Raw genomic sequence first — 16,493 nt, forward strand, 5'->3', positions numbered from 1 at the left:
CTTGCATATGGTGCCAAAGGAAGAAGAGAAAAATACCAGATTATGTGGTTATTTCTGTGTGTAAGTACTTCTGCTGCGGTCCCACTGGTACAATCTGTACACCTAGTGAGATTAATTCGTTTCAAATTTTATGCTTTAACCACTAAATCATCTCCAGCTGGCACTGAAGTAAAGTGATTTGCATCATCTACATCAGCAGGGAAGTGTCACCTTTGTTAAAAAAAGAACCACCGACACACAGACTTAATTATCTGTTCAGAGTGCGAGCTGGCAGCTCGAATGTAGTGACTTCTCTGCAGAACCAAACCAGATATTTAAAGAGGCATGAACAAATTCACACTACTCTGCAAAAATAAAAGCTTCTAGATATAGCTCAACTTCTAGATTAGCTGTAACTGATTTTTAAAAACAGCTTTTTTGTTTTGTTTTGTTGGGGTATCCTTTATGCAGTTGGCTTTACTGCTTATCTGTTGCCCGTTTCCATATTGCACCTGGCAGACATGTTTAATAAAAGGAGCAAGTTGCTGTTCCAGAGCTGCAGTGATGGACAGTTGGGTTCAGACTTTGGGCAGCTTGGTCTTTGAGCCTGACTCATGTGACATAGTCATAATTGTAGAATAACCTCAGCTGGAAGGGACCCACAGGGAACATGAAGTCCAACTCCATGATACGTCTCTCAGCTGGAGCACCAACTGCCTTAGGTGATAAAAGCTGTCAGCATTTTGAACGCTTCCCCTTGCCTGTCAATCAAACGAAGAGCTTGAAATTTAGTATCAAAACATTTTAAGATGCTTTTGAGTCAAATGAAAGCTCTTGAAAATGCACATATTCAAGCTGTTGAATAGCTTCCTTTTTGAAGTGTATCTAGTGGGACGTGAGGCTGTAATTTGGGATCATACAAACGGCTGTTTTTACTTGGGGATGCTGAAAGCGTGCGTGCTGGACAGCGCGTCGTGGGATCGGGAGCGCCCTGCCATTCCTGCCCGGCCCCGCTCCGCCTGTCCTGGATGTCAGTCTGTCTCCGCGCTGCTCCCCGTGCCGGAGCGGGGCCGCCCTTTATGTCTGTGAGGAGCTGCTGCATCCAGGTGGTGCTGGAGGAGGTTTTCAGGCTCTGATGCTAGGATTGTGGGCGGGAGCAACTCTCTTTTTTTCCCCACCTTCTTTTTTTCCCCTCTCCTCTGCTCGCCCTCCCTCTTTCTCTCCCTGCACCTCCGCTCCTCTCCCCGCACTGCAGACCCCCGCTAGCTCGCAGAGCCGCTGCCGCCCGCCCCCCGCGCCATGCCACCGGCCCGCAGCCCCGGGGCAGCTCGCTGAGCCGCGGGCACCATGCGGCAGGAACGGCTGACGGGCTCGCTGCGGCGCGGCGGGCGATGCCTCAAGCGGCAGAGCTCGGGAGGCGGCGTGGGCACCATCCTCAGCAACGTCCTCAAGAAGCGGAGCTGCATCTCCCGCACGGCGCCGCGCTTGCTCTGCACCTTGGAGCCAGGTATTGCAGCGGAGCGGCGGCCGTAATCCCGTAAGCCGCTTGGCGGGGGCGGGCAGGCGGCCGGGTCGAGCCGGGCCGGGCCGGGAGGACGCAGCCGGACGCGATGGGGGCCGCGGGTAGGCGCGGCGCGGGGAGGCGGCGGCACCGGACCGCGGCAAATGGCCGCCCGGGTCCGCGCGGGGTGCGGGGCGCGGCGAGGCGGGGTCGGGCCGGGCGCCTTCGGGATCCGCCTTCGCGGTGCGCCTCGGGGCCCGGGCCTGCGAGGCTGTCGCGGGCTGAGGCTCGCCCCGCGCCTCCTCCTCCTGCCCCGCACCACCTCGGGCACTTTCCTTCCCTATGTGACGAAGCCCAGCGTCGCTCGCCCGCTGCCGGCTCCCCGAGCCTCCCGGCCTTTGTCTGCGGCGCGCTGCCGGCTGCGCTCACATCCGAGGGACGCGCAGCTGCGGTTCTGCAGCTTACATCAGCGCCAGCGTCCCGTGAGCTCCCGTGGTCAGCCGGCGGGTAGGGACGTGCTCCAGGGGGACGGGCGCTCAGCAGAAACGCTAAGGGGTGATCTTTGCTGAGGGCTAGATTGTGGTTGCTCGTCTTCAGAATAGTGGATCTTTGAGTTTCTGAGTACTGGAAATCTAGATTCGGTTTCTAATGTCAAGCTGTTAAATGTCGCAGAAGCATTGTTATTTCTTGACTGATCTTAGGCCTACAGAAAATGTGTAAGCCTGGAAAAAACCTATAGCAATGCACAGCAATACATAGGGGTCATTTTCCCATTGTGTGTCAGGCACTTGTGTGCAAGGCTGCTTTTAGAATCGTGTAGTGCTCACTGCTTCTGTGTTTGAGATTCGTTTCTGGAGCTGTAGCTAATAAGATCCTAAACACATTCTGTTAAAAATTTGTGGCATTTCTGTTACTGAAGGGATATGAAGCCCTCATAGACCCCTGCCTTCCAGGTAACGACATCTGTACAGTGACACTGTTACTTATGCTCCTGTGGGGACACAATCAAAAGCTCAACCACAAATGCTGTAGTCCTAAGGCTAATTCAGTGTGCTGTTCAATGTAGGCAAATACAGTGACGTCATTTGGGATGCATGCTTCCCTAGAGTGATGGAAACAGGGAGCCTAACGAGCCTTAAATAAATAAATAAATAAATAAATAAACTTAGTTAAATTTTGTTCAGGTTTTCTTAGTATCTATGTACACTTTATATTTGTAGTGAGAAGTTTATGCAGTCTCCAGTTGTTGGATGTGCTTTGATGAATCCCAGTGAGCTCTAATAGCAGCTCTGGCTGCTATTTCTGGTTTTGCAGGTAAAAATATATGTTTAGAGAAAAATTACAGGGTCAGACTAAGAATCTTGCTATTTCTGGAACAGCAAGGAACAATAAGGTGGTAGTTTGTGTTGCCATTTTTGTCCCCAGATTTGGTATCCCACTGCACAGAAAGCTGCTCAGAGCCCTTTTCCTCATTTGTTTTCTTGTAAAATATTTATTTGTTTTCCATTCAAGGAGTTTCAACATCTCCTCTTAAGTACAGGCAAAAATCTACAATTATGTGCTTGGTGAGTTTGAAGCTATGGCTCTTTAGGTTGCATCAGAACAGATCGTCTTTGTATGTTTTTTCTGTTTTAGTATTGCTGAAGAATTCTCAGACTTTGGCTCTATCCTTTTGTTTCATGGAGCTGGGGAGCAACGATTTGGTTTCTTCATCCAAGTACTTGGCTGGATGCTTTCTTTAGCTCCTTATTACGTGGCTTATTACATGGTTGTATGCTCCACTTTGGTCATGCAGTGGGAGGCCTGAGATTTGGGTATAAATCTTTCTCTCAGCCTTTTGTTATGGGGTTTCATAGTGTATTTTATATGGGAAAGCTAATAGGCCTGATTTCTGGTTTTTCTTGTGTTTTGTGGGCGTTTTTAAAATGTGTATGTGGTATTTTTGTTGTTGTTGTTGTTGTTTTTTTTGTTTTTTTTTTTTGTTTTAATTACTCTCCAAATACAATTTTTGCAGTTGTTTCTGGTGACCAGGTTACAAGGACATAGAACAGGCCATATTCTGGCATTCTTCTACCCTTCAGTAATTTAATTGATGCCAAACAATCATACTTCTGTATATGCTTGTATTTGTGGAGTTAGTTAATGCAAATATATTCCCAACACATTCCTGCCTACATGGGTTAATTTTTTTTTAGGTATGAGGTGTCATTTGCAGAGGTAATATGTAGTATGCCAAATTACACTACTAGGCTGTCTGGTTTGATTAAAAAGAAGGGCTGTGTTGTACTTCTGGTGCTTACAGTCCCCAGGAGCTGCATGCAGGTTACATTTCAGCCAGGCTGTCCATGTGGAGGATCTGGTAAGAAAAGTTCCTATAAAGCTTCAAGGGATCAAGAATCTTTCTTGCAAAAGGTGTGCTTATGTTACACAATGGTGAAAAATGTAGCCCAGACATAAAAGGTGGGCAAAAAGGGGCAAAACAAGTGAAAATGGGTGCAGAGGGTGGCAGGGTTGGGTAGATGTGGAGAGCTGAGGAGGGAAGATTGTATTGGGGAATTTAGGTTTGTGGGAAGAAGGCAACTGAATGCAGAGGTGAAGGTGGTCAGTGGTAAGATCTAGCATACAATGGACGTTTGTGGGAGAAAGGACTGTGGGAAGAGTTCTGGACATCTTGGGCCTTTTTCTAGGGCAAGAGTAGGCAAGATGAAATGGGTGACACAACTGACGACAAGAGGAGAATTACATGCAAGGATGGAAAACTTGTTAGAAGGGAAAGGATGGAGATAGGAAGGTTTGAGGAACCAAGAGAAGATAAAATAAGGATAACAGTTCATCTCTTTGGGGAAGCTCTGAAGTCCAGGGACAAATTCATTGAAGGGTGCAGAAATTGCACATGCAGAGAAGCATGTAACAGGCAGTGAGGTGCTGCTGCCACCTGGCTGGCTGCATTCCTGCATGTTCCCTTGGAACCTCGGCTGGGTTGTTTTTCCAATCTCTTTTGCCTTTGAAATCATTAGGAAAAAAGATTGTACTGTTCATATTACAGCTTCTTTATCTGTTACTTGCTGATTTTTTTTTTTAATTGAACAAAAATTATAATTTTCTGATTTTAGGAAATACGAATTCTTTAAAATGAACAGGTGTGATGAACCGTCCCTGAATGTTCTGTGGCTCACTCCCCATGCTTCTTACTTCTTCTCTGTCACCAAAACATCATATCGTTTGATTTGGAGAATATTTCTGCCTGGCAACTGGGATTGCCTGGAAACAAATAAGGGGCCACAGACTTCACGGCTTCATGAAGTAATACTGTAGTTATAGTACATGGCCTGATCAATAGGTCCTTGTCATGCTGCAGAAGAGTTAGCCCATAGTCTAGTCTAGTTTTACCACGTTAGTCTAATTTCTAGTAATTTCACACCTGTCCTAATTGTCAGCTATGGTTTGCTAGACTCACGGATTCAAGACACTTGCCTGTGTTTCTGGTTGCATTTTTCTTTAAAAAGATTTTAAGACGAAGAGATAAGTTATTACTGAGATCTTTATCTTAGAAAACTGTGAAGAGATTAAGATGTGGCTGTTGAGTTGGAAATGAATACATGATTATTTTGGAAGACTATTGCTTCTTTGATTCCAGGTAATGTTAGATAACATGCCAGCTGTTACCTTAACAAAAGGAGTTCTTGATCACAATGTCTTTTTGTGTGTAGTAGGCTTCTCTGATACCACAAAATTGCTAGGGAATGAGAATCCCTTTTTCACATCTCCAGCAAATGTGATACGATTTCATCTCAGTAGGTTACTAGCATTGTTACACTGTTCTGAATTATTATGAAAAGATTTATGTATTAGGAGTCCCTGCTGAGCACCATGGATTTATGGGGTAGAATACTAATAAACACTTGCTTCCAGGAATATCTGTTAATACTTGAATATTTTTCAAAACATTTGCTTTATGCTGAATCTTTTATTTTTCTAAATCTGACGGGCATGTTTTTTAAATCTAAAGCACAGAAACCAAAGCCTCAGTCCCCAGGTTCGGCAATACTAAGTGACACTTCTGTGTGTGTGTGTGATTTTTTTTTATTATTTTTTTTTTATTTTTCAAAAAAGAAAAGTAGCCTTCAGGGAGAAAGCTTTGTCTCTCTGTATTTTGTCTTTATATATAGACATTAAGGTTTTCAAGTTGCTTAGTTCTACATTTTAATTTACTTATCTGTTCCCACATGTCAGTATGTAAATGCTGAAAGACATTTAATATTCCAGAACTAGCAGATGTCACTACAGTTTAGGTTTTTACAGACTCAGGCTTAGTCCTTCAAAGCACTGAGTGTTACTGGTGAGTTGATTAGCATGGATTTTATTTACATAAAACCTAGCAAATTAGTGATTTTTTTTTTTTAAGACTATTAAAATATGTATGTAAAAATGTTAGGATTGATATTCTAGGGAAACTGTGATCTGTATGTAATATTTAAATATGGAGAAATGCATGATTGAAGTTATGGAGGGAAAACGAAGGCTTCATTCTGTACGTAAGAAAGTTGAATAGATGGGGCACGGTGCGGCGCCGTGTTCAGCACCGGGGCTCTGGACAGCGGCATTGGAAGAACCCAGGAATGGCGGAGCCGAGCAGAGCGGAGCAGAACCGGTGTCGCTGTTCTTCGTGTCCTGGCACAGGAGGGGCCATAGTCAGGCTGCAGTGTAGGCCAAATCTGAGATCCTAGTATTTCGTGTAATATTGTACTTCAAGTCATATCTGCTAATATTCTGTATAACAACTTTCATAATCTGCTCCTATGGACGATATAAAGGTTCATATGGTAGTTTGCGATGTCCTGGTATGGTTGTAAAAATAACAAACGATGTCATTTTTAGCATAATGAATTGTGATGAACTAAAACATTAATTTGAAGAGAACATGTCATTTAAAAAAACATGTTCTCTGTATGCTTGTTGACATATGCCTTGAATCCCCTGTGAAGACAGTAAATCACAGGAACAGGTTAAAACATGATTATTCAACACAGGTAGTTGAAGTTCTGTGATCTTATTTGAACCAGTTTTATTTATGATCTAAATGAAAATTATGATCATAACTATTTTTCCTTTTTGTTTCTAGGAGTTGATACAAAATTGAAATTTACTCTTGAGCCATCTTTAGGTCAAAATGGTTTTCAGCAGGTAATTTGATTACTTATTATCTGGGCTTATGGAGTACCAGACTCACCTTGGTTAAAGTACTTCCCTAGTTCAAAAATGCATCTGTCATCGTATCAGCATATTATTTACTACTGCATGAAGATAGTGTTTGGAATATAGAAATAGTATTTGGAAGGCGCAATAGGTTTTCTTTGTTCTTTTTTTTTCTTTTTTCCCAGAGATTTCTTACATCTTTGTGACCTATAATATTATAGTGTTGTTATATCATTCAGTAATTAATCTGTATTTTCCCAATAAATTGATTAAACAGTAGAACTCTGAAAAGCATACAGTAAAATGAAATGAATGTGTGTCTGCAGTATTTTAGATGTTGCCACATTTTTGCATTAAGCTAATGGTGAATTTTTACCTGGATTTTTATTTTTTGTTTTTTGTTTTTTTTTTTTTTGCTTTTAGTGGCATGATGCACTCAAAGCAGTGGCCAGGTTGCCGACAGGCATACCAAAAGAATGGCGGCGAAAGGTAGGTAGACCTGCCTGCAGTGTTCAACACATCACCTTTGAGTTTCAGTTTCACATGAAAGATAAACAGGATGAACAACATCACTATTACTGTTATGTTTTTTAACACTGGAAATTTTAAGTGTGAATTTTACTGGGATTTTACCGAGTTTACCTTCTTAAGTGGTAACTTCATGTAGCATCTGGAAAGACTGAGGAAACAGGTAAAGATGGTATTTACAGCAGTCAGGTTCTTTCTGCTTGAGGCTCAGAAAAATTACTGCAGTGCAGGTGATATTGTTTCAATCTGTCAGTCACAAGGATCTGAATTGGTGAAGCTGCCTCAGCAGCTGAAGATCAACTAAAAGTAGAGCAACTCTTGTCAGAGTTGTAGGCTGTCATGCTTATGAAGGTGAGGTTGATAGACGCTAGTGCTGGAAATGCTGGAAGGAATGTTCTTGGATACATTTGATGGGGTAAAGGCAGGTCCCTTAAAAAGGGAAGTTAAGAGTCAGGAGTGATGTGGAATGGTAGAGTACACCATTGCAGGGAAATTGCACTTGATGGTGGAGGAAAGGGCCCAGTGGGATTATGCTCAACTTGTTTTATTGTAGAATTCAGCAGAATTTGAACTTACCTAGCCTACAAATAGATGTTTATGTATTTACTTTCTTAAAAACTAAATGAAGCATGCAATCTCAGCTTTGAAAATGTAGTTTTACTCAACAGACTATTTTTAAAGCTTTTTAAAATACCTACCTGGTTCCATATATTTTTGACGCATCAGGTGATTTTCTTTCCCGTTTCCTTCTTGCTGTGTTTCCAAATTGCAGAATGGGGAAGGAAACTTGAGACTGTGTTATTGTTATCCTAACACCACTGCCATTCTCTATTTTTAATCTACAGCTCCAGTGAATAACTATGTCATCTTAATAAGCTTTCTGTTTCCCGAAAAGTTCTGCTCCCACACTTCAATAAGCGTACTAGAACTGCCATTTCAGCTTTTTGTTGTTGTTGTTGGTGGTGGTGCACCGAATCACATAATGGCTGAGGTAGACAGGGACCTTTGAAGGTCATTTAGTTCAACCATCAGTTCAACCATCAACCATTTAGTTCAAGGGCTACCTAGAATAGGTTGCCCAGAACCATGTCCTGACAGCTTTTTGACAGCTCCTCTGTACAGCCTGCGCTTTTCACTGCTATTCCTTGGTTTTCCAGTGATATTGATACCAAGATTACGGAAATATTTGTTGTTTTGGCAGCATGCTGATTGCTTCCTTTGCTGTCAGTGGAAGGGGCAGGGTGACATCTGGATTACTGCTGTGGCATGTGACATCTGTTGTCCAGAGCTGGCAGAAATAGACAATCCAGTCGAACAACATCAGTAAGAACTTAACAGTGCCAAATGCTGCTGGGAGACGGAGAAACATTAATCCTCTACATGGGTGGCTTTTCAGAAGCGTGGGATGGCATGTTTAAATGTGGAAAATCTGAGATTCTGTGAGCTGTCTACAAATTCCTTCCCCCTGCAATTATCTAAGTGTTTATATCTGTGGGAAGTGTTTGAATTACTTTTGTCACTTGAGGGAGTTAACAGCTGGTATAAAACTTGACCCATTTGCTTTCATGATTTCTTTCAGTTTCCTGAAAATAAAAATCCTTTATTGTTACTTGTTGCCATTGTATGATCTGTCATGTATATTTATGGTTCAAGAACTTCTCAAATGTTTAATGAAGGTCTACAATTTGTCTTAAGTGCACATACATAATCTGTTTTGGTAATTAACAGGTTTTAAAAGTGGGCAATGTCTGTTTTCAGAACTCCCTGTTGTGCCAATAGTTTAGTCCTTTTTCAACATTAACTTATACTGATCCAAGTATTATTTATTTCAGATTAGTTCCAAAGGCTTCCTACTGGGAGCTGCTCCTTCTGGAAAGTTGAGACCTCCAGGAGAGGGAGCACTACTGGATTTCTCATGTTTGTGTTTCCAGGAGATGGATCCATGGTGGAGTTAGAGGAAAGCCTGCAGCTGTTTTATCCTTTGTAGAACTCCCTGCTGGTTGTAAGATTAGAAATGCTGATAGGACCATTAGATGGGCTTCCACTTGGAAGGGCTCTTGGTTTCTGACAATGGACTTGGCAGTCCAACAGTTCATAGGTTTGGATACTTAATACCATTTTCCTCCTTTCTGCTTTCGGGAGCAAGGTATTACTTTAATTATGCAAAAAATTGTTTTAAATATAGTTTTCTCCTGTATACAGCAAGTCTTAACAGCAGATTGCAGCTGGCTGAAGCTGGTCAGGTTCATCGCATGGTGCTTATAAAAACTGCTCATATTTTATCTGAGAAATAATGCATTATGTTGACTTCCTAGGTTTGGCTGACCCTTGCTGATCAGTACTTGCACAGTATAGCCATTGACTGGGATAAAACAATGCGTTTCACATTCAATGAAAGAAGTAATCCAGATGATGACTCTATGGGCATCCAGATAGTAAAGGTAGACAACTTACTGTTATTTTATTTTATTTTTTTAAATGAAAAGCGATTATATACATTTAAGGTAGAGTTTAAATAAATTTTGTTCTTTCCAATGCATGTGGGAAAATCCCCCATGATCCACAAAAGTTATTTCTCCTGCTTCCTTGATCCTTCTTTTGCACTGATCTGGTTAGCATTAACTGAAGGGGGAAAAAAAAAAACCAAAACCAAAACCAAAAAAAACTAATGAAACTGTTTTCCTCAATTTCTATTAAAGAAAAAAATAATTATGAGACATACCAGACTAATGGAGATGGTTGTAAGGTTTTGTTCCTACAATACAGATTTTGAAAATAAGCACAAATATTACTGGGGTTAAACAATATTATGTTTTCTAGTAAAGCAATTGAGCATCTTTCTATGCACATTTCTCAACTGGTTGTTAATTTATATGTAAAACAAAGGGCATTTTTGAGGGAGAGCTTAACTGATTTATATTGCTGTGGTAATGTAGATGTTGGTCTGTTTACCTAGGAGATGTTCTTTATTTTCTATAATCATCTTAATTAAAGGACATGGAACAAAGTACCTGGTGTTCCTGGTTATTATTGTCATCTGTACTTGGTAATATAAGGCGTTAGATCTTACTCAAGAAACACAAAACATTGTAGTGCCTTTCGCCTTCCACAAATAATTTAAATTAAATTCTCAAGGACGCTTCTCTTTCTTTGTTTTGTCCTGAAAACTTAATCAGCTGGAATTTATTTTATATTTTGATTTAGAGAAAAACAGTTCCTCTTGTCTTGTTTGGTCAGTTTAAAAACTGGATTTTGTCTGTACTCGTTTCCTAGCATAAATTATTCACAAATTTAATGGTAATGTCAGGCACTTCCCAGTAAAAAATTTGAATGGTTTCTAGAACAGATGTCTTGAAATGGAAGGCAGATGCTTGCTAGAAGTTTTGCATCTAGCTTCAAACTGCTAGCTGCTGCTAGTGGCAGTTGCATACAAGCATCTACTCGAATCCTTTGTTCCGTATTGTGCAATATTAACAAATCGTGATATTCTGCTCAGCCTATTCACATTGTAGTGGTTGCCCCATGCAGTGAAAGGATTTTGAGATAGAAAAAAAATAATAATACTTTTCCCATGTGCCTTTGTTTAATATGCACAGAATACATTTTTCTGATGTCTTTGGAAATCCTTAAAATCAAGAGAAAACACCATTCTGTGGAGGAAGACTTAAAAAGGAATTACAGAGCTGATATATTTTGCCTCTTTGAAACACAGATGTCTTCTGATATTTTCTGTGACAACTTCCTGTGAGCATTTTCTAGATAACTTATTTACTTGTGACCCTCCTGAAGAGAAATAGGCAAGCTAAAGGTTTACAGATTAAAAAAGAAACAAGCTCATCAACTTCAGGAGCGTGTGTTTGGAGGGTGGACGTGAAGGGAAAACTGGGGCAGGCAGGAAAACTAATGGAAGGAGGGAAATAAACATCTTTTTTTTTTTTGTCTGTCCTTTCCTTCTTTTTTATCCTTTCAAGGACCTTCACCGAACCGGTTGCAGTTCTTACTGTGGCCAGGAGGCAGAGCAAGATCGAGTGGTATTAAAACGAGTTTTGCTGGCTTATGCCAGATGGAATAAATCTGTTGGCTATTGTCAGGGCTTTAACATCCTAGCTGCACTCATTCTGGAAGTGATGGAAGGCAATGAGGGAGATGCATTGAAAGTGAGTAGAATCTTTTGTTGCAGTGTTGAGGATTGCTTTTACTTAGTGAACTTAAGAATAAATGAATGTGTGAACTTTATAAACAGCCAAAAAGAGCAAGACTTAAAGTAGATTGATTTTTATCTCTGGATTGTTTATTATCTTGTCTGAACTAAAGGTGGACAGTTTGAATGTTATTACTATTTAACAAAAAACCACACTATATTCAAAAAACAAATGAGAGCTTGACCATAAATAAATAAAAGATGACATTGCTACTGACTTTACACAACCCCTGTGTTTAGCTGAAACTTCCAGTTTCTGTTATCAACCTTGTACATGGCAGTTAAGAAATCTGCTGCATTTTAAAGCTAATTGTAGATACACACAAAATAAATAAGTAAAATGAAAATAAATAGCCCCGACAGTGTTTTATTTATTAGACTTTTTAAAATTCCATTCTAGACCACTCTAGAGAGCTACTTATGATAGTAAGAAAATACTGTATTTGTCAGAGTAAAATTTCCTCTGAATAATTTGTGCTACAATTTTTTTCAGTACTTTCAACTATTATTTTCCATCTATCAATCTAGAAGCTCCTAGGACACGTTATGATGGTATAGGAAATGTGATGACCCTATTTTTATGATTATGATTTTCAAATTGGTTACTTGGAACTCTGTGTTATTTTTGTGTCATCTCTTACCATGAGCTGTGTCAGGCTCCTATTGCTGAAGAAGTAATGGAATGGCCCTAGAGGGCCCTGAAGAGTTAAATCACTGAGATGTGTTAGCACTACAAAATGAGTCTTATCTGGCAAAAATGAGAATGGAAAACAAAGTTATTTCTTCTCCATGTTCCGTATGTGTGCTTTGTAAGGCTGGAATTTCTCAAGAAGAAGAAGGGGTTTGATGTGAAAGGTGCAGCTTTTGTCATTTTAAATAGTAGCATAAGCTAAAGAGGAAAGATAACTGTTTGCAAGAAGGCATGAGAGAGAAAGAGTGGCTCTGGACGAGGCTTGGGAGCTAGCAAGGATTGAGAACTCTCTGGAGAGGTAGTGAGTAGTGAAGAGTTGGAGCATACAGTGTGACCACATGCAGAATCTCTTAATGCAGTTGGTAGAGCAGGCATTTGAAATAGCCTAAGATCCTGAAGTTCAGAGTCTCCTGTTGGGCTGCTAATGTACAGAAGGTGTTTTATATTTATTTGCTCCGTTTGTTCGTTCTCAGAAGCTCGACAGCATCCAGTTAATGCATTTTTACCCATGTCGTTGAGCTATCTTACTTGAAACATATGTCTCTTTAAACTGTCTTGTGCTGCTTACTTTAGCACCTCTTAAAATGACAAGATGAAGTGCAGCATGCACTAACACATCACAGTGAGATGTGTGAGGAATGCTTTAAAAGAACATTATCTTGCATTTTGGAGAAGCAAAAGAAGATTCTTTAGAAGACGAGTATTCTAGTTGTGACAGTTAACAACCAGAAAGGGGATAATGGAACTTTTCGGCAATTTGGAAAATCTCGTAAACACCTCTAGCATCAAAAGTGCAAAAAGTTGCCTTTGATTTGAGTGATGCTTCCAATTTGGGCATAGCTTATCATGAAATTGATTTCAGTCATTAATGGTTCATAAAATCTGAGCAGCTTCAAGAGGCTGTCTTAGCCTTTGCGTCTGGATTGCTGATGGCAATTTAGAGTACCTGTGAATGCTTACAACGACGATTACTCCCCATTTTAATGGAGATGCCGGAGGAATGTATTGACACTGGCTCTAACCTATAGTTTTGTGAACAGAATTTAGAATTTTATATCTCTTTTCTGTTATTGAGACTTATTTTCTGGGAGTAAGTCCTACGTGATTGTATTTGCCTTCTTACAGATCATGATTTACCTAATTGATAAGGTGCTTCCTGATAGTTATTTTGTCAATAATCTCCGTGCTCTCTCTGTGGATATGGCTGTTTTCCGAGATCTTTTACGAATGAACCTTCCTGAACTGTCCCAACACTTAGACACCCTGCAAAGAGCTGCTAACAGAGAAAGTGGAGGTAGGTTCAATGGAAAATGCTACTCATTTCCTTCTTATTGTTTCATTTAAGCACAGGTCTGAAAATAGTCTTTGAAGCGTTTTCCTGAATATATTGTTCAGCAAATATGCATTTTGCATTGTTAGGAGTGAAAGATGATCGTTTCCGTTATTGATATGCTTAAAATATATTGTCTCCCAGGAAAGATGAGGGAAATCGTTTGGCCCCACAACTGCAAACATAACATAAACATGTTGACAGTAGAACATATGGAGTGCCACCCCTCTAATGAACAGCTTAGTATAAAAGATACGTGGAAAAAGTGTTTCTTTCCTCAGCTCATAATATGTGTCTAACTGCTTGCTGCTTTTAGTTGCTCAAATTTACAGAGCTGTTCTGAGAAGAGTTGTGATGCAAGAGCAAATGGCAACTGGTTAATATGCCTTCACCTGGATGCTTAGCAATATGCAGATATAAAACTGAGCTACTTCCTGAATTACTACCTGAAAACTGGCTTTGCACTGTGAATTTTTGTTGTATAGCATTTCCTCCAGACAACTTTTTGTTTTCTTTTGTTTTGTTTTGTTTTTTAAATCAAAATACAGCTGTTTCATTCATGAGAGTTTCCTCCTCACCCCCATCGCCCACCTGGAAGCTAAGTGCACCCAGGTTTCATCTTTTCTAAAATGTACCACCATGCTACATACAGATAAACTCATGACAGCACAGACTGTATGAAGACTAAGAAAGTGTGTCAAGTAAGCATTTGCTGTTCAAAAGTATTTTCACAGACAGCAGCCTCTGTGAATCATGGAATTCAGTTGATACTAGGATGCAGAAATTGCTCTCTGAGAATAATAAGAAAATAAAACTACAGCTTTGTCAGGCTGCTAAATCCTGTAGGAAGCTGTTAACAAGCCAAAAGGAAAACTGAATGTGTTAACAGTTTCTTCTTCTAAGTTGTCAGTGCATCAGGACTGAAGACTGCTGATGTCATTAGTTTCTGCAGAAATACAACTGCATTTTTTTAAATGGAAGGCTTTTAGCTTATGTAGTTATAGAGAAGGAAAAGCAATCTTTCTGATGTTAGGAAAAGATGTTTAGTAGTGTTTTTCAAAGCGGGTGGTGATGCTTAGAGCTTCTGGCAACACAGCAAAATGAATGGTGACTATATATGTCATTTTTTTCATTTTTCTTTTTCTCAGTTTCTCTTTAGCTCCATGCTAAGAAACTTTTGCCCAGTAACAGGGGTTACTAGAATGACAGCTGAATTTCAGTATGCAGTTCATACATCATGTAAAACAACAGCAATTACAAAGGACTTAAAGCATTTATGTTTTTATATTTCAGGAGGCTATGAACCCCCTCTTACAAATGTCTTCACCATGCAGTGGTTTCTGACCCTCTTTGCCACTTGCCTGCCTAACCATACAGTTCTGAAGATCTGGGATTCAGTATTCTTTGAAGGCTCTGAGATTATACTGAGAGTAGCTCTGGCTATCTGGGCAAAGCTAGGAGAGTAAGTGGTCATGTTAGTCTGGTTTTTCTTTTGCTTTGATCAATGTAAATAATTCATATGTTGTTCTGAAGAGCATATTCTCAGTCTTCCAGGAGAATGTACATCTTTTTCAAAGCAGAAGCAATGTTCTTCTCTGGCTTTTCCAAGAAACTGTATACTAGAGAATATTGTCATGATGCCAAAAGAATGGGGACAATAATGAGCTGAGCTTTCTTGCAGCGAATGTCTCCTGATGTTTGTATTGTGCACATATAATGTCTTTATGGTGTGCTGAAATATTAGTTGGACTTTCCAGTGCATAGACATCAGAGGGAGTTAGTAAACATTCTGGGAAAAGAAGTACAGAGCAATTTGAGGATGACTAGCTGGAGATGTTACTCTTCATTATTTTCACTTAAGCCCATTGGCTACGGGTAAGAAAACAGCTGAGGGTTACTAAGAGAACCATTTTGTGTAACGTGGTTCTTCTCTCTGAATGCCTGCAAAGACATTTTATTGAGATTCTCTGCTTTTAAGCACGGTCTAGCAAAATTGCCATTATTGTTAATTTGTATTTCTATTATTATTGTTATATTTGTCCATTTGTACATCATCATCACTACATAGAATGAAATATAAAAGATTAGTTCTCAGCAGAGGCTGTTGTCATGGCAGAAGTTTGCATTCCAAAAAGTGCACAGTGCTCCTGGAGAAATGAGAGTTCTGTCACCAACTTCAGCAGGAGGTGTGAACTCACACAGGACAAGCAGATGTTAGTTCAACTGAAAACTTCTTCATCAATTGCATCATTTTTTCTTGAGATGTTTATCAGTGCTTCACTCCCTTTTTTTTTTTTCCCTTCAGACTGAACCTCTGAGGTTTATGTTCGTCTCTGTACTTGGATGTTTGATTTGTTTTTTCTTCTTTTGGAATATATTAACACTGTAGGCTACTAGCATTGCAGGGGAATGTTTAATACAACTCATCTTTAATGGAAACTGTAATTAGCATGATAATTACCCAAGACATTTCTTTTGATCTGTTCATGAAAGAAACGTTTACAAATAATTTGAATTAGGATTAAGCTGTATGTAGTCCCATTGTCCTTTATTACTTGGTACCAAACCTTTAGATAAAAGGTGGGTTGGTTCTCTATGTACTTACCAGTTGTAGCTACAAATGTTCCAACTCACAACATGATAAAAAATAAAAGGGAGTCATTGCTTTGAAGATTTTTAGTGTAAAATGTAATCAAAGAAAAAATTAAACACACTTTATAAAAAATGAAAAGAACAGGAAACCACCTAAAAGAATACAGCCAAATGAATAAGCTAATTGTATTTTATACCTTAAGTTATTGTATAGGGGAAATAGGAGTGTGGTCCCAGGACAGTTTTTGGGGCACTCAACAGAAAAAGAGTAGTGGAGTGATAATGAGAGATACAGAAGAAGGTGGGTCACAGAAGCTGAACAGACCTGATGTTCAGTAATTTTGTGATCAATCATATCAAATAAGATGAGCAGGTAAAGATGGGGCGCTGTATTTTTTCTGGGAGAGGAACGTGATTTTGTTCTTTGCTGAAAGTAGAATGGGGAATTGAAAAAGTGGGACCAGTGACAGTAGTC

General features: G+C 40.0%; 1 protein-coding gene across 5 annotated transcripts in view; it reads left to right on the top strand.

The window, feature by feature from the left end:
• Positions 1–16,493, top strand: part of TBC1D30 (TBC1 domain family member 30) — a 49,917-nt gene that overhangs the window by 19,771 nt on the left and 13,653 nt on the right. For 3 of the 5 annotated variants that reach the window (XM_048944118.1, XM_048944125.1, XM_048944136.1), the window contains exons 3-8: positions 6,603–6,664; positions 7,100–7,165; positions 9,520–9,645; positions 11,176–11,361; positions 13,222–13,390; positions 14,720–14,888. In XM_048944118.1, the coding sequence (XP_048800075.1) occupies positions 6,603–6,664; positions 7,100–7,165; positions 9,520–9,645; positions 11,176–11,361; positions 13,222–13,390; positions 14,720–14,888 (778 nt within the window). Of the gene's footprint in view, positions 1–708; positions 1,487–6,602; positions 6,665–7,099; positions 7,166–9,519; positions 9,646–11,175; positions 11,362–13,221; positions 13,391–14,719; positions 14,889–16,493 lie in introns of those variants that run through there. The other 2 variants (XM_048944146.1, XM_048944156.1) reach the window with 2 other exon arrangements.

Source organism: Lagopus muta, chromosome 1 (assembly GCF_023343835.1).
Source record: "Lagopus muta isolate bLagMut1 chromosome 1, bLagMut1 primary, whole genome shotgun sequence".
Classification (NCBI taxonomy): Eukaryota; Metazoa; Chordata; class Aves; order Galliformes; family Phasianidae; genus Lagopus; species Lagopus muta.